The sequence below is a fragment of the Haliotis cracherodii genome, unplaced genomic scaffold, assembly GCF_022045235.1.
Source record: "Haliotis cracherodii isolate W230 unplaced genomic scaffold, xgHalCrac1.p SCAF_1, whole genome shotgun sequence".
In the NCBI taxonomy this organism is placed as follows: Eukaryota; Metazoa; Mollusca; class Gastropoda; order Lepetellida; family Haliotidae; genus Haliotis; species Haliotis cracherodii.
Genome location: NW_027266264.1, coordinates 32,549,878 through 32,568,552, shown reverse-complemented (window position 1 = coordinate 32,568,552; position 18,675 = coordinate 32,549,878). Strand labels below are relative to the sequence as shown.

The window sequence follows — 18,675 nt, the reverse complement described above, 5'->3', positions numbered from 1 at the left end:
GACTATTCACAACATAATCATTTGGTTAATTTAATGTATGGAACATTAACACTTGAAACCTCCTCCTGACATTTTGAGTACATCAACAATTCTTTAACACTTGCAGAGTTGACAACACATTATGTAAGGAGAACCAATCACTTCATGGACACTTAACCCTTAAAGAAGAAGAAACGATTTATGGTAAATGAATTTATTACAGCAAACATGAGATGAGAGCATCTTTGTAAAACCAGGAATTAAGTATGCAACACTGTTTCTCTTTGTACAGTCTTGTGAACAGAACATAAAACACATAACGGTCAACAAAGATTAAAATAACCTGTACTTCTGTGAAGAAATGCAGTCATATATTACAAAACTTGCGACTCTTTGGCAACAATCTTTAACAAAACAACTCTAAATTAAATCATATTGAGACAAACACGGAGGGAAGTACTCTGTTGCTCACCTTACTCTATGATGAACTGTAAAGTTAATGTGTATTTTGTCCTCTGCTTAATCTGTTACTGTTGAAAGTTGTGATGTGATCATGATTGTAAACTGCTGCACAGTTTTGTGATCCTCATGATTGTAAACAGCTGCACAGAGAGTTCTGTTATCATGATTGTCAACTGCTGCACAGACAGTTCTGTGATCATGATGATTGTAAACAGCTGCACAGACAGTTCTGTCATCATGATTGTAAACAGCTGCACAGACAGTTCTGTCATCATGATTGTAAACAGCTGCACAGACAGTTCTGTGATCCTCATGATTATAAACAGCTGCACAGACAGTTCTGCGATCATGATGATTGTAAACAGCTGCAGACAGTTCTGTGATCCTCATGATTGTAAACAGCTGCACAAACAGTTCTGTGATCATTATCATTGTCAACCGCTGCACAGACAATTATGCGATCATCATGATTGTAAACAGCTGCACAGACAGTTCTGTGATCCCCATGATTGTAAACAGCTGCACAGACAGTTTTATGATCCTCATGATTGTAAACAGCTGCACAGACAGTTCTGTGATCCTCATGATTGTAAACACCTGCACAGAGAGTTCTGTTATCATGATTGTCAACTGCTGCACAGACAGTTCTGTGATCATCATGATTACAAACAGCTGCACAGACAGTTCTGTGATCCCCATGATTGTAAACAGCTGCAACATCTGCGACTGTGGCTTCATGAAAACACCAAAGCACACAGGCACAATTTCACATTACCGGTACACTTATACATTTTCACTAGTGTTTTTTCTACGTGTTCTTGAACAATCACATTTCAATATCAATGTTACTGAGAACAACATGCCATGAAATGAGCTCCTCCATACCCTTTGGGTGAGGCGGGCTAAACTTAAAAATAAGATTTTGATTTCCACAATTTTTCATTTGTTGATCACTAAATAAAAATCAGTTTATCCCATTAAAATCATAAAAAATTCACAGGTGATGAATCAATTCTTGACAGTCAAAATAATACCTTCCATGTGTTGGACGTCCTTTACAACTAGATGTGTTTATAATGAAGCAATGATTACAAACAGTATTCACTTACCCTTTGATTTCAACCGCAAATACAGACATTCTAAATCTATTTGATTAAATTTGATTTTCGCACATGGCACCTATGCTAAAATCACCCGTCTGTTTATGCAAAGATCCTCACCAAAATCATCCCATTGTACATCCCCCCAAAGTTAGTACCAAAATGATAGTTTTAAAAAAACATGTACAAGTTTGCATAACATCATTCATCAAAAATAACTGCTCTTTAATACGAAGACTGTTCACTATGCCCAAAGAACACGTGTGCATTCATGGAGAGGTCCAATGAAGATTATTCCCAAGGTTTTACAGTTAGCAAATAATCACACTGTGTGACCTATTGCGATTCTGTGAAATGGATGAGACGTAATATGTACAGAGATAACCACTCAGTATACACAGCTAGGAAACAATTAGTCATTATCATGATTACATAATTACACAAAGGCTCGTTACAAAGCACTGAAAATGATGCCCTTCCTTCGATAGGTGATTAGAGCTTTCTGACACAATTTCCATGGGCCAAAAGCCAAGTTTTTGTATTTATGTTAACTGTTTTGTAGCTGACAAACATATGTTTTCCACAGAGATATTTCTGTTCCGTCTATCTTGAAATGCTCCACCACTGATAAGGTGCAGGAAAATAGCATCTTATTGCATCGTTCCTAAACAAGGTTTGGGGAAACAATACAACACTTTGTATTTTGCCACAACATGAGGGCTGATTATGTTTACAGAAGTTGTTGCTATGACTTATGTGGTTATGTACATAAATGTCTTGTTGATGTATATTTGAAATGAGGAAGGTCAATGGCAAATAATGAACTTTCCCTTGATTATCTACAAGTACACAATATCATCTAGTACAGAGCAATCCAGCTGGGGAAAGATTTCAGAAATGCAACTTGTGATTATGAATCTGTTGTCTGACTAGCTATTGTCCACTTGAACCTGCTCAAAACAATAAAAGACACTGTTTCACTGATCTGAGTGTCTGCTACACTGCCTCATTGATCTGAGTGTCTGCTAACAATGCCTTTGATCTGAGTGTCTGCTAACAATGCCTCACAAAGCTGATCCAAGTGTCTGCTGACACTGCCCTCAATGCTGGATTTCTATTTATTTCATATGTCACATTCACAATAAAAACTGAACGCTTCTTCATCTTCAAAATCCACAATAGCTCATTCCACAACATTCTTCATAACTAGCCACATGCTGCAATCTGTTTGAACACAAATTCTCTCTATTCAACACAAAATTGTGACACAATTCACCTCCGGCTACTACTGTGATAATGTCTCCTATCTCTATGGTGATCACTCGAGCGACGGTGCCGACTGGATCGGTCATCTCGGTGCCAATGACGATCTCGGTCTTCCCGACACTCACTCCAACGAGAGGATGACCCCCTATCATAGTCACGTGACTGTTCATGTCCTTGAGGAGGAGGAGGAGGCATCTGGGGGGCAGACTGGGGGGGGAAAGGTGGAGGAGGCATGAATGGCCTTCCAGGACGACCTTGATGCATCAAGCCTTGAGAATGAGGTCGAGGTCGTTTGTCCTGGAGTTCCTCCCCAACACCGTGCAGCGGTCTCTTCTTCTCCTGTGGAGGTTCCCCTGAAGAGGAAACGTGACTCTGGCTTTCCAAAAGTGATGATGCGGGCATAGGAGGAGGCCGCAACAGCCCCGGACCACTACTGTCTTTCTGCCTCAGGTCAACATCCTCCCCACCAAAGTTTCCATCACCTCCTGAACCAGGCCTGAACAAGGGTCCTGGAGCTGGTGGAGGTCCTTGTCCCGGCCATGCCATCATACGATGATCGACATCCTCACCAGCATGGAGACCAGGCCCAGGGGGGCCCTCAAAGTCTAGTTTAGGCGGTCCTAGGAACTCGGATGGAGCTTGGAAACCTTGTTGTGGACCTGGGAATGGTTGAGGTGGTCCTGTGAAGTGGGCCCCTTGGAAGCCTGTGGCTGAAGGGAATAGTGAGGGAGGCTCATCAACAGCAGGTGGCTGGGGGTTTCCTGGCCCCCACTGCTGCTGGGGAGTGAGTCTGGGAGGGGCAATCCGCTCATCCTTATCCATAGGAGGAGGACCTGATGGCAGGATGCGCTCATCAATGTCTACTTGCCGCTCTAACACACTAGGCTTGGACTTTGCAATAGAAGACAGGATAGGAATACTGGGTTTAATTCTTAAGTCCACATCACCCTGTACTCTCATGTCTGTGTCCCCTCCAGCAGGAAGGGGTTGAACTCTCATATCCAAGTCACTTCTTGATAGCTCCAGCTGACTTGCATCTTTACCAACCTCATCTGAAACTGTTGAAGACAACACAGGTTTATCATCTTTGTGCTTCTCAATAATGTCACTGAAAATATTTTTTGGTTTTGTCTCTGCTGATTCATCAGCTGCACCAAATCCTGGAATCACGCTCTCTGATGCATTACTATCAGTTTCCATATCCTCTTTCTCAGCTTTCTTTTCCTCCCTTTCCTCACTCGTTTCCTTTTCTTTTGTTTTTGACACAACTGGAGGAATCTCTTCTGTCTTGGGCACTCTGCCCATCACATCATTGATCAAGGCCTGAAGGGCAACAGGGATGTTGGGTGTTAGTTCCCCTTGTGTCACAGCTGCACTTGACTCAGTGTTGCTACTGGCCTTTGCTGCCTCACTACTTGTGTCCTTGCCTGTATCTGGCAACTGACTACTAGCACCTGTGTCAGATGTTTCACTAGACGTTGTCTGTGATGGTTTAGGTGTTGTATCACTTGTCTTGTCTGAGGTTGAGGGGACCTCTGCCTTTCGTCTACTCTCAGAACTACCCTGACCATCCTTGGAAACCTTGTTATCAGAGGTTTCTCTGCTCCTGTCCCTGCTCCTGTCTCTACTCTTGTCCCGGCTTCTGTCCCGACTCTTGTCCTGGCTCTTGTCTATGCTCCTGTCCCGGCTCTTGTCCCGGCTTCTGTCTCGGCTCCTGTCCCTGCTTCTGTCTCTACTCTTATCTCTGCTCCGTCGTATGTCTGATCGATCTCTTCGTCGCTCCCGGGATCGATCGCGGTGACTGTGATGTCTCTCTGAAGATCTTCCTCTGTGACGGTGTCTATCCCGATCTCGACTCCTGTCCCGGCTCCTTCTGTGTCTATCTCCACTTCTCCTGTCCCGTGACCTCTCAACACTTGATGACCTCCGATCACTTCGCCTGCTATCAGAATCCCTTCTGTCTCTATCACTTTTCCTACTATCAGAACTAGATGATTTTCTACTACTTGAGGAGGAATGTTTCTCCTTATCAGACTCTTTAGATTTCTTTTCCAGTGGTTTAGGGGAGTCTAAAGCCAAAGCCTCAGACCCTGAACTGCTGGCCACCGATTCAGCCACAGAAACTGCTGACTTGGATTCAGCCACAGACACTGGAGGTACCACTGTTGGTGGAGGCAGTAATGATGGTGCTGTAGTCGTTACTGTTGCTGCTGCTGCTGCTGCAATAGTTGCTGCTGCTGCTGTGCAAGCTACTGCCTGAGCGAGGCCCTGTACAGACAAGTTAGAAGCCTGCTGGCCTTGAAGTGCTTTCCTCTGTTCCTCAACTTTCTGGGTCAGCTCCACAAGCAACTTTTGTTTGTTAGTAGCATCTGTTGCTGCAGCCAAGGCAGCTACCATAAATGCAGTGATCTCAGCAGGATTGTTACTTTTGGCAACTTGAGAGATCATGGAGTCAACATTAATTCCTTTGAGAGTGTCACTCTGTGACATAGGCTTATCTGGTCCTTGTGATGATGCGGGCTGAGCTGTGGGGACGGAATACACTTGGGATGCTGTGGAACTGGACACACAGACTGGCACGGGAACAGCTGCTACTGCTGTTGCTGCTACTGCTGTTGCTGCTGTTGCTGTTGCTGCTGCTGCTGCTGGTGTTGGCAATACAGGGGCCGAGGTGGTCGGTGCCGGGACAGGTAGAGGAGACACGGGGACAGGGAAGGGAATGGTTGCCGACGCTGCTGCTGGTGGCGCAGAGGTCAGCTTAGTGATGTTACCACCAGGCTGGGTGAAGATGGGGGCAGTGGTGGCGGTAGTTGCAACAGTTGTTGTCAAAGTCAACTTGATGATGTGACTGGTATCAGCAGGATCATAGGCATCGTCATCGTCATCATCATCCATTCCACCTGGTGAGTATGGAGCCATGCCTGCAAATAGATCATGGTGTAAAACAACAGCCTTTCTTGAAGACAACAATTGCACTCAGTATGTTTTGTATTTTCTATATCAACCAACCACATATCCAAAGATAAACTTACACAAACTTTAAACCATAATTAGAAATCATCAATACTACTTCATTCCTACTAGAAATCAAGTGTAATCTGAATCTCCTCGATTGCTAGACATCTACATGAAACTAACTGGTACACTTACTGTCTTCCTCTTCCTCTTCCATCTGACTAGACTTGGTGGAGGCGTAGGCCTTCACAATAGGGTCCTGTAGCGTCACAGCTGTCTGAGTCATGTCACCTGACGGGGAGGAGGAAGATGACGATGACGACGATCTCGACAGCTCAATGAGCTTCTTGGGCATGGGTTTGTAGGTGGGCACAGGTTTGAGAGGAGGTGTAAAGGACTTCTCGAGAGGCTTCTGACTCGGAGGTCTGTAGTTTCTGTTCCGGGGATCATTAGGGTTCAAGCTGACTTTTGCCTTCTTTGAAGGAACAAAGTGAGTAGCGGCATCTATGGGGCGTTTTACTTTAGTCACCACGATGATTCCCAGGATCATGTGGGGCCGATTCTCTTCCAAACCTGAAGAACAAGGTAAGTGAATTGTTGAATTAATTGTAGTTAACAGAATAGTTAATAGTATTTTAGTCATAAGGTTTGTAATGAAAGTGACATTTTCATTGACGTTTTCCCCACTATTGAAACCAAACAGGATAGAACAGCAAATTCTGGTGCTGTACATATCTTAATCACAAATGCCCAACCATTTTACTGAAACAGTATGATGAAACACATCAAGGACCAATCAAGGGTCTTTCTATGTGAGGAGAAATTGGGTTTTACGTCACTAAAGATTATTGCATTAATAGAGCAATGTACATGTGCGTGTGTGTGTGTGGCTGCTTGAACTAATCTGGACTAGGGTCATACTTTTTAGTGCTAGCCCACTAAGATAACATGCGGCAGTTTAACATGAATAGCCCACTCAGCCATAGTACCCTATAAGCCAACCAGGCCTTGTTTTATTCCCTTAATGATGAGTACCATCATTTAACATCTTCTGTTATGATGCGGCCAGGGGTTGAACCGGGCAGATGCTCTATTGACTAGACCACAGAATCTATCAAGGATCTATCCTGAAACATACCAAGGACCGATCAAGGACCCGTGCTTGCCCTACATGAAGTACATACCTGGCCCATCAAAGGGCAGGGGGACCCGTGCTTGCCCTACATGAAGTACATACCTGGCCCATCAAAGGGTGTGAGGACCCATGCTTGCCCTACATGAAGTATATACCTGGCCCATCAAAGGGTGTGAGGACCCATGCTTGCCCTACATGAAGTACATACCTGGCCCATCAAAGGGTGTGAGGACCCATGCTTGCCCTACATGAAGTACATACCTGGCCCATCAAAGGGTGTGAGGACCCATGCTTGCCCTACATGCAGTACATACCTGGCCCATCAAAGGGCAGGAGGACCCGTGCTTGCCCTACATGAAGTACATACCTGGCCCATCAAAGGGCAGGAGGACCCGTGCTTGCCCTACATGCAGTACATACCTGGCCCATCAAAGGGCAGGAGGACCCATGCTTGCCCTACATGCAGTACATACCTGGCCCATCAAAGGGCAGGAGGACCCGTGCTTGCCCTACATGAAGTACATACCTGGCCCATCAAAGGGCAGGAGGACACGTGCTTGCCCTACATGAAGTACATACCTGGCCCATCAAAGGGCAGGAGGACCCGTGCTTGCCCTACATGAAGTACATACCTGGCCCATCAAAGGGTGTGAGGACCCGTGCTTGCCCTACATGAAGTACATACCTGGCCCATCAAAGGGCAGGAGGACCCATGCTTGCCCTACATGCAGTACATACCTGGCCCATCAAAGGGCGTGAGGACCCATGCTTGCCCTACATGCAGTACATACCTGGCCCATCAAAGGGTGTGAGGACCCGTGCTTGCCCTACATGAAGTACATACCTGGCCCATCAAAGGGCAGGAGGACCCATGCTTGCCCTACATGAAGTATATACCTGGCCCATCAAAGGGCAGGAGGACCCGTGCTTGCCCTACATGCAGTACATACCTGGCCCATCAAAGGGCAGGAGGACCCATGCTTGCCCTACATGCAGTACATACCTGGCCCATCAAAGGGCAGGAGGACCCGTGCTTGCCCTACATGAAGTACATACCTGGCCCATCAAAGGGCAGGAGGACCCGTGCTTGCCCTACATGAAGTACATACCTGGCCCATCAAAGGGCAGGAGGACCCATGCTTGCCCTACATGAAGTATATACCTGGCCCATCAAAGGGCAGGAGGACCCGTGCTTGCCCTACATGAAGTATATACCTGGCCCATCAAAGGGCAGGAGGACCCATGCTTGCCCTACATGAAGTACATACCTGGCCCATCAAAGGGCAGGGGGACCCGTGCTTGCCCTACATGAAGTATATACCTGGCCCATCAAAGGGCAGGAGGACCCGTGCTTGCCCTACATGAAGTACATACCTGGCCCATCAAAGGGCAGGAGGACCCGTGCTTGCCCTACATGAAGTATATACCTGGCCCATCAAAGGGTGTGAGGACCCATGCTTGCCCTACATGAAGTATATACCTGGCCCATCAAAGGGTGTGAGGACCCATGCTTGCCCTACATGAAGTACATACCTGGCCCATCAAAGGGCAGGAGGACCCATGCTTGCCCTACATGAAGTACATACCTGGCCCATCAAAGGGCAGGAGGACCCATGCTTGCCCTACATGAAGTATATACCTGGCCCATCAAAGGGCGTGAGGACCCATGCTTGCCCTACATGAAGTATATACCTGGCCCATCAAAGGGTGTGAGGACCCATGCTTGCCCTACATGCAGTACATACCTGGCCCATCAAAGGGCAGGAGGACCCATGCTTGCCCTACATGCAGTACATACCTGGCCCATCAAAGGGCAGGAGGACCCATGCTTGCCCTACATGAAGTATATACCTGGCCCATCAAAGGGCAGGAGGACCCATGCTTGCCCTACATGCAGTACATACCTGGCCCATCAAAGGGCAGGAGGACCCGTGCTTGCCCTACATGAAGTACATACCTGGCCCATCAAAGGGCGTGAGGACCCATGCTTGCCCTACATGAAGTACATACCTGGCCCATCAAAGGGTGTGAGGACCCATGCTTGCCCTACATGCAGTACATACCTGGCCCATCAAAGGGCGTGAGGACCCATGCTTGCCCTACATGCAGTACATACCTGGCCCATCAAAGGGCAGGAGGACCCGTGCTTGCCCTACATGAAGTACATACCTGGCCCATCAAAGGGCAGGAGGACCCGTGCTTGCCCTACATGAAGTACATACCTGGCCCATCAAAGGGCAGGAGGACCCATGCTTGCCCTACATGAAGTACATACCTGGCCCATCAAAGGGCAGGAGGACCCGTGCTTGCCCTACATGAAGTACATACCTGGCCCATCAAAGGGTGTGAGGACCCATGCTTGCCCTACATGCAGTACATACCTGGCCCATCAAAGGGCGTGAGGACCCGTGCTTGCCCTACATGAAGTATATACCTGGCCCATCAAAGGGCGTGAGGACCCATGCTTGCCCTACATGCAGTACATACCTGGCCCATCAAAGGGCGTGAGGACCCGTGCTTGCCCTACATGAAGTACATACCTGGCCCATCAAAGGGCGTGAGGACCCATGCTTGCCCTACATGAAGTACATACCTGGCCCATCAAAGGGCGTGAGGACCCGTGCTTGCCCTACATGAAGTACATACCTGGCCCATCAAAGGGCAGGAGGACCCGTGCTTGCCCTACATGAAGTACATACCTGGCCCATCAAAGGGCAGGAGGACCCGTGCTTGCCCTACATGAAGTACATACCTGGCCCATCAAAGGGCAGGAGGACCCGTGCTTGCCCTACATGAAGTACATACCTGGCCCATCAAAGGGCAGGAGGACCCGTGCTTGCCCTACATGAAGTACATACCTGGCCCATCAAAGGGCGTGAGGACCCGTGCTTGCCCTACATGAAGTACATACCTGGCCCATCAAAGGGCGTGAGGACCCATGCTTGCCCTACATGAAGTACATACCTGGCCCATCAAAGGGCAGGAGGACCCATGCTTGCCCTACATGAAGTACATACCTGGCCCATCAAAGGGCAGGAGGACCCGTGCTTGCCCTACATGAAGTATATACCTGGCCCATCAAAGGGTGTGAGGACCCGTGCTTGCCCTACATGAAGTACATACCTGGCCCATCAAAGGGCAGGAGGACCCGTGCTTGCCCTACATGCAGTACATACCTGGCCCATCAAAGGGCGTGAGGACCCGTGCTTGCCCTACATGAAGTACATACCTGGCCCATCAAAGGGCAGGAGGACCCGTGCTTGCCCTACATGAAGTACATACCTGGCCCATCAAAGGGCGTGAGGACCCATGCTTGCCCTACATGAAGTACATACCTGGCCCATCAAAGGGCAGGAGGACCCGTGCTTGCCCTACATGCAGTACATACCTGGCCCATCAAAGGGTGTGAGGACCCGTGCTTGCCCTACATGAAGTACATACCTGGCCCATCAAAGGGCAGGAGGACCCGTGCTTGCCCTACATGAAGTATATACCTGGCCCATCAAAGGGCAGGAGGACCTATGCTTGCCCTACATGCAGTACATACCTGGCCCATCAAAGGGCAGGAGGACCCGTGGGATTCGGCTGTGGGAGGCCAGGGGCACCAGGTAGAAATCCTTAACCTGCTTGGCTGCGTTTGACACCACGCCGCATCGACTCAGTCCATTCAGATAGGAATAGAGGTGGATGTAGGCCATCTTCTCACCATCACTGCCCGGCACAAACCTCACCACACAGATGTCCTGATTAGAAATATTATATAGAGAGAAAGCATTTAGTTTCATAGCTCTTGTCTTAAAAGCTACACAGCTGACATTCACCCTAGACCCACCCTACCCCCCAGGTAACCCAGCTGACACTCACCCTACCCCAAGTTACACAGCTGACGCTCACCCTACCCCAAGTTACACAGCTGACGCTCACCCTAGACCCACCCTACCCCCAGTTACACAGCTGACACTCACCCTAGACCCACCCTACCCCCCAGGTAACCCAGCTGACACTCACCCTAGACCCACCCTACCCCCCAGGTAACCCAGCTGACACTCACCCTACCCCAAGTTACACAGCTGACGCTCACCCTAGACCCACCCTACCCCAAGTTACACAGCTGACACTCACCCTAGACCCACCCTACCCCCCAGGTAACCCAGCTGACACTCACCCTACCCCAAGTTACACAGCTGACGCTCACCCTAGACCCACCCTACCCCCAGTTACACAGCTGACACTCACCCTAGACCCACCCTACCCCCCAGGTAACCCAGCTGACACTCACCCTACCCCAAGTTACACAGCTGACGCTCACCCTAGACCCACCCTACCCCCAGTTACACAGCTGACGCTCACCCTAGACCCACCCTACCCCCAGTTACACAGCTGACGCTCACCCTAGACCCACCCTACCCCCAGTTACACAGCTGACGCTCACCCTAGACCCACCCTACCCCCCAGGTAACCCAGCTGACACTCACCCTACCCCAAGTTACACAGCTGACGCTCACCCTAGACCCACCCTACCCCAAGTTACACAGCTGACACTCACCCTAGACCCACCCTACCCCCCAGGTAACCCAGCTGACACTCACCCTACCCCAAGTTACACAGCTGACGCTCACCCTAGACCCACCCTACCCCCAGTTACACAGCTGACACTCACCCTAGACCCACCCTACCCCCCAGGTAACCCAGCTGACACTCACCCTACCCCAAGTTACACAGCTGACGCTCACCCTAGACCCACCCTACCCCCAGTTACACAGCTGACGCTCACCCTAGACCCACCCTACCCCCAGTTACACAGCTGACGCTCACCCTAGACCCACCCTACCCCCAGTTACACAGCTGACACTCACCCTAGACCCACCCTACCCCCAGTTACACAGCTGACGCTCACCCTAGACCCACCCTACCCCCCAGGTAACCCAGCTGACACTCACCCTACCCCAAGTTACACAGCTGACGCTCACCCTAGACCCACCCTACCCCCAGTTACACAGCTGACACTCACCCTAGACCCACCCTACCCCCCAGGTAACCCAGCTGACACTCACCCTACCCCAAGTTACACAGCTGACGCTCACCCTAGACCCACCCTACCCCCAGTTACACAGCTGACGCTCACCCTAGACCCACCCTACCCCCAGTTACACAGCTGACGCTCACCCTAGACCCACCCTACCCCCAGTTACACAGCTGACGCTCACCCTAGACCCACCCTACCCCCCAGGTAACCCAGCTGACACTCACCCTACCCCAAGTTACACAGCTGACGCTCACCCTAGACCCACCCTACCCCAAGTTACACAGCTGACACTCACCCTAGACCCACCCTACCCCCCAGGTAACCCAGCTGACACTCACCCTACCCCAAGTTACACAGCTGACGCTCACCCTAGACCCACCCTACCCCCAGTTACACAGCTGACACTCACCCTAGACCCACCCTACCCCCCAGGTAACCCAGCTGACACTCACCCTACCCCAAGTTACACAGCTGACGCTCACCCTAGACCCACCCTACCCCCAGTTACACAGCTGACGCTCACCCTAGACCCACCCTACCCCCAGTTACACAGCTGACGCTCACCCTAGACCCACCCTACCCCCAGTTACACAGCTGACACTCACCCTAGACCCACCCTACCCCCAGTTACACAGCTGACGCTCACCCTAGACCCACCCTACCCCCCAGGTAACCCAGCTGACACTCACCCTACCCCAAGTTACACAGCTGACACTCACCCTAGACCCACCCTACCCCCAGTTACACAGCTGACACTCACCCTAGACCCACCCTACCCCCAGTTACACAGCTGACGCTCACCCTAGACCCACCCTACCCCCAGTTACACAGCTGACACTCACCCTAGACCCACCCTACCCCCAGTTACACAGCTGACGCTCACCCTAGACCCACCCTACCCCCCAGGTAACCCAGCTGACACTCACCCTACCCCAAGTTACACAGCTGACGCTCACCCTAGACCCACCCTACCCCCAGTTACACAGCTGACGCTCACCCTAGACCCACCCTACCCCCCAGGTAACCCAGCTGACACTCACCCTACCCCAAGTTACACAGCTGACACTCACCCTAGACCCACCCTACCCCGAGTTACACAGCTGACACTCACCCTACCCCCACCCTACCCCAAGTTACACAGCTGACACTCACCCTAGACCCACCCTACCCCCCAGGTAACCCAGCTGACACTCACCCTACCCCCAGTTACACAGCTGACACTCACCCTACCCCAAGTTACACAGCTGACACTCACCCTAGACCCACCCTACCCCGAGTTACACAGCTGACACTCACCCTACCCCCACCCTACCCCAAGTTACACAGCTGACACTCACCCTAGACCCACCCTACCCCAAGTTACACAGCTGACACTCACCCTAGACCCACCCTACCCCAAGTTACACAGCTGACGCTCACCCTAGACCCACCCTACCCCCAGTTACACAGCTGACACTCACCCTAGATCAACCCTAGACACATACCCGCTCCTCCCCTTCTAAGGTTACACAACTGAAAATCACCCTAGACCCACCATAGACACATACCCTCTCCTCCCCTTCTAAGGTTACACAACTGAAAGTCACCTTAGACCCACCCTAGACACATACCCGCTCCTCCCCTTCTAAGGTTACACAACTGAAAGTCACCCTAGACTCACCCTAGACACATACCCTCTCCTCCCCATCTAAGGTTACACAACTGACAGTCACCCTAGACCCACCCTAGACACATACCCGCTCCTCCCCTTCTAAGGTTACACAGCTGACACTCACCCTAGACTCACCCTAGACACATACCCGCTCCTCCCCTTCTAAGTTTACACAACTGAGAGTCACCCAAGACTCACCCTAGACACATACCCGCTCCTCCCCTTCTAAGGTTACACAACTGAGAGTCACCCTAGACTCACCCTAGACACATACCCTCTCCTCCCCTTCTAAAGTTACACAGCTGATACTCACCCTAGACTCATCCTAGACACATACCCTCTTTCCCCTTCTAAGGTTACACAACTGAGAGTCACCCTAGACCCACCCTAGACACATACCCGCTCCTCCCCTTCTAAGGTTACACAGCTGAGAGTCACCCTAGACCCACCCTAGACACATACCCGCTCCTCCCCTTCTAAGGTTACACAGCTGATACTCACCCTAGACTCACCCTAGACACATACCCGCTCCTCCCCTTCTAAGGTTACACAACTGAGAGTCACCCTAGACCCACCCTAGACACATACCCGCTCCTCCCCTTCTAAGGTTACACAACTGAAAGTCACCTTAGACCCACCCTAGACACATACCCTCTTCTCCCCTTCTAAGGTTACACAATTGAGAGTCACCCTAGACCCACCCTAGACACATACCCTTTCCTCCCCTTCTAAGGTTACACAACTGAAAGTCACCTTAGACCCACCCTAGACACATACCCTCTTCTCCCCTTCTAAGGTTACACAACTGAGAGTCACCCTAGACCCACCCTAGACACATACCCGCTCCTCCCCTTCTAAGGTTACACAACTGAGAGTCACCCTAGACCCACCCTAGACATACCCTCTCCTCCCCTTCTAAGGTTACACAGCTGATACTCACCCTAGATCCACTTTGTCGAACCCGCCCTAGGTAATCCCACATCTGGTCAGGTCCAATACGTCCACATATGTGTATCAGGTCAGGGAACTCCTGCAGTAGATGGAAACATACAAACAGTTACACCAACAGTAACATAGCGGGCCATAGAACCAATAAACTTGCCCGAGACCGCAGACCGTATTTAACAGTGTACCCGCTGGCTTTTCAAAGTACAAGTCCTGATGGACAGGCAACTCTAAACATTAGCAGTCCCTACCAATTATTGTCAGTCCCAACTTGGAACAAATAAAAAAATTCTGAAAATTATCTGGTTTAAATTCTTTCAACGTCATGTTCAATGCAGTGTGCATTCGTGGCTGACAAATTCAATGACGCCATCTCGGAAGTTACTTAGATCTACACATCATTCACACAAAGTTCAGTCACAAGTTTCTATTTTAGGGGGAATATTTCACTTTGGTTTGAGACTAAGTCGCTACAAATAGATATTTAACCTCGAAGCAAAGCGAAACATTATTTCTTTGCACTAAAAATAACCTTGATGATAACAGTCAAAGCTGACTTCGTTAAAAAATTTAACTTCATGGAACCACGCCAATGTTTTGTTTAACAACAAAGATTTGTCTCTCCACGGGAACAGACAATCATGTGAATTATTGGTCTAATTATAATTTTAACGGATAAAAAATGGTAATACCTGGTAAACAGGAACACTGATTTAGTGCGGCAGTCTGCAAAACACCACCTATAGGATGGCAGCATGCAAATAATTCACACAAACCACTGATCGATACTAAGAACATTGTCCTATGACGCCAGCTGAACTACAACATTTGGACACAGTAAATCATCCTATGCTAATGAAGGCATTTCCTCACCAACGACTCTGTGGGGCCCGACACCCGGTAGGCTGATGTGGCGAACTTGTTGAAGTCTTCATTGGAGATCAATCCCTTCCACAGACTGGGCCCGGCAGGCTTGAACTTGGCCTTGGACTCCAGGCCTGAGGACAAGGCTGAGTCAGGGGACCTGTGGACGCAGATAAACACACTGATTGTTAGGATGATTCTGTCTTGTGTGGATAAACTCTACTCAGACTCGAACTGTCTACCATCATGCTACACAACTGTAACTGGGGATGGTGCTTACAAACAAAATGATGATAATTAATTTTTGAAGTTTGGATTAGAACTCATAACCAGCACAGCAAAGGGAGAAAACTCCGCACAGAGTGTGTTAAGAGACTGGCGGCCTATTCACGAGGCTGTCTTAGCGCTAAGATTGGCGTAAATATGTCGTAGCGAAAAACGTCTTACTTAAGTCTATTCTCGAAGCTGTCTTAGCGCTAAGCTATCTTAAGTTTAAGACAAAAAATAAGACAGGGTCTGACCTCTCGTAAACCTGTCCTAGGTATCCATCATGGCGTCCTACCTATTGCTCGGGCTTTTCGATAGAGCAAAAGCAATCAACCCTAACACCTTCCAGGAAGAAAATATTCCGTGACAGGATGAGTCAACTGGACACGCTAGATGACACGCAGCTTATATCCAGATATAGGCTAAATCGGCATGCCATCATGCACATGATTGCGACTGTGGGGTCCTACCTCTAACGACTGACCAAGCGTTCGGTACCTCTATCACCCGAAATGCATGTATTGATAACTCTTTCGGAGGTGAGTCCATGGCGCACAGATGACAGGTATCGTCTGCCCGTCAATGTAGGTCAAGGGAATTCCCTTATGACGTCACGGGAAAACACCCGACTCTTTCTATCTCCAACAGAAAAGAGCTCCCTGTCTTAGCCGCGACAGCTGTCGTAGCTGGGACACGGCTACGATAGGTTTAAGACAGCTTCATGAATAGCTCTTATGGCAGTCGTAATTTTTATCGTAAGTAGCTAAGATTTGTCTTAGCTAAGACAGCTTCGTGAATAGGCCGCCTGGCTATTACACAATAATTGTCAAATTTTCAGTTGTATTGCATCAAGGCCTGGAGCAGTTGCCTGTGGAAATAATGGCAGTGTTCTATTGTGGTCACGTATCCAAAGACAAGATACCTGACCACACTCAACTACTGTCTGGTGACACACAGGTTCCTATTTGATAATCACAGAACTGTTCTTTTCATGATCATGATCATGATCATGATAACCTACCGTAGGTCACTTTGTCTAAATAACGTTCATTCAGACATTCAAGGGGTTAGATATTACAGTGATCCCTCGCTATTGTGCTCTTCGATAAAGCGCTACCAATTAATCTGGCTTGAATGTGTATCTATATTTGTTTGAATGTGTATGAATGCGCATAGTGCTGGTCAAAACTCTCGTTTTCCATATTTTAAGCAACATGACCAATCAATGCCACTGAAACACTCTGTACTTGTGTAATGAATTGTGATTGGCTTTTCGTTCGTAGCGTCTGTTACTACCTTATTGATCGATATTCTCATGCAAGTAGACTACATTCACATTGAATGTTACAGTTAAGACTTGTAAATAATAACAAACGGCGAAAACATAATGGATATATATTTTTACACTATGAACGGTAAACAACTTGTATCATTGCAATGTGTGAGACAAGGTGAAGATCGTGAGATTGGCCGAGCGCGCTCCCCTGCCTCGGCCTCGGTTAAACGGCTCATTATCTATAACGCTTACTAATTATTTGGACCCCATTGGTAGCGTTGTAGCGAGGGACCACTGTACAAGCAACATCCAAGATGATCGGGGATGATGACACATAATCATCCAAGTCACAGAGCCTGACCTCCAAAACGATAACATCGCTTCATAGTTTGCTGTGGACCAGTCCTAAACCGGAATCAACATCGGCTTCCATAAGACAACAGCCTGATAATTGAGTTTGGAACATCCATTCCAGTGGTTGATGTGAGCAACATCCTACATCTTAGGGGATGATGACACTCAATCATCCAAGATACACAGCCTGACCACCCAAACAATTACTTAGCCTTGTACAACAAAGCATAGTTTGCTGAAGACCAAATCAACATGGGCTTCCAAGCATGGGGTTGCAGAGCGGATGCTGCCCCTGCCTCCCCATCATGACAAACACTGCACAGTAGCAGAGGAACCACACAACAGTCTCAGCCTCCCGGTGTACCCACCTGACAGTCACATCCTTGGCCCCCGAGTATGTGGAAGAGGCAGGGGCGTCGGTCTTACTCTGTCGAATTGCTCTCAGCACCTCCTTCACCACCTCCTCAGCGTTGGACAGGTCTTCCTGCTTGTTGGTCGGTTTCTCCACCTTCTTGCCACCCTCTCCCATCACCTTGTGGGCGACCTTCAGCTTCTTGACGGCCGACTCGCCAGCAGGAGGCGGCACCTTGCCTGTGCACACCTTACAGTTCAGGTCAAAGAGGTGGTTGCGGTGCTGGTCAGTCGTGTCCACGGCGGGGTTCTCTGGTGTACTGAGTTCTTTCTCGTCAGTTTCCTTCTTCGTGTCACTCTCGCTCTTCTCGGGCTTCACCTCATTCGACTGGTGTAAATAAAAAAGCATGAGTTGATAAATAAAGACTCAAGGTGACAGTTCTAACATTGTTAAAGTATTACATCTGTAAGTGGTAACTTCTACCTCCCCATACTCTGCCCTCCTAAAACATCATGTGTCCTTTAACACCAGTGTGCTCAGATCCTCAGTCACCTCCCCCAACATCCCTAGTCCCCCCTTACCACCAGGTGTGCTTGGATCATCATTCAGCTCCTCCCACTGACCCTCCCCACGTCCGGTGTCCCCCCTTACCACCAGTCTGCTCAGATCATCATTCACCTCCCCCCCACTCTGTCCCTCCCCACATCCTGTGTCCCCCTTTACCATCAGCATCACCTCCCCCCACTCTGTCCCTCCCCACATCCTGTGTCCCTCCTTACCATCAGCACGCTCAGATCATCATTCACCTCCCCCAACTGTCCCTCCCCACATCCTGTGTCCCCCTTTACCATCAGCATGCTCAGATCATCATTCACCTCCCCCCCACTCTGCCCCTCCCCACATCATGTCTCCCCCCCTCCCTCACCACAAGCGTGCTCAGATCCTCATTCAGCTCCACCTCTCCCTTGTGGGTCTTCTTGCGGATATGCACTGGCTCCTTCTGCGCTTCCTTTTCAGCAGTTTTGATCATCTCCAACGTCTGC

General features: G+C 49.4%; 1 protein-coding gene across 3 annotated transcripts in view; it reads right to left on the bottom strand.

Annotated features, from left to right (window-relative positions):
* Nucleotides 1–200: 200 nt before the first annotated feature.
* The window catches only part of LOC139476067 (PHD finger protein 3-like), a 42,908-nt gene continuing 24,433 nt past the window's right edge, over nucleotides 201–18,675 (bottom strand). For all 3 annotated transcript variants that reach the window (XM_071259309.1, XM_071259324.1, XM_071259317.1), the window contains exons 18-24: nucleotides 18,558–18,671; nucleotides 17,649–18,019; nucleotides 15,393–15,543; nucleotides 14,515–14,604; nucleotides 10,445–10,640; nucleotides 5,958–6,335; nucleotides 201–5,728 (exon numbers count right to left, since the gene is read on the bottom strand). In XM_071259309.1, coding sequence (XP_071115410.1) covers nucleotides 2,814–5,728; nucleotides 5,958–6,335; nucleotides 10,445–10,640; nucleotides 14,515–14,604; nucleotides 15,393–15,543; nucleotides 17,649–18,019; nucleotides 18,558–18,671 — 4,215 coding nt within the window. In that variant the 3' untranslated portion in view covers nucleotides 201–2,813. The remainder of the gene's footprint in view (nucleotides 5,729–5,957; nucleotides 6,336–10,444; nucleotides 10,641–14,514; nucleotides 14,605–15,392; nucleotides 15,544–17,648; nucleotides 18,020–18,557; nucleotides 18,672–18,675) is intronic.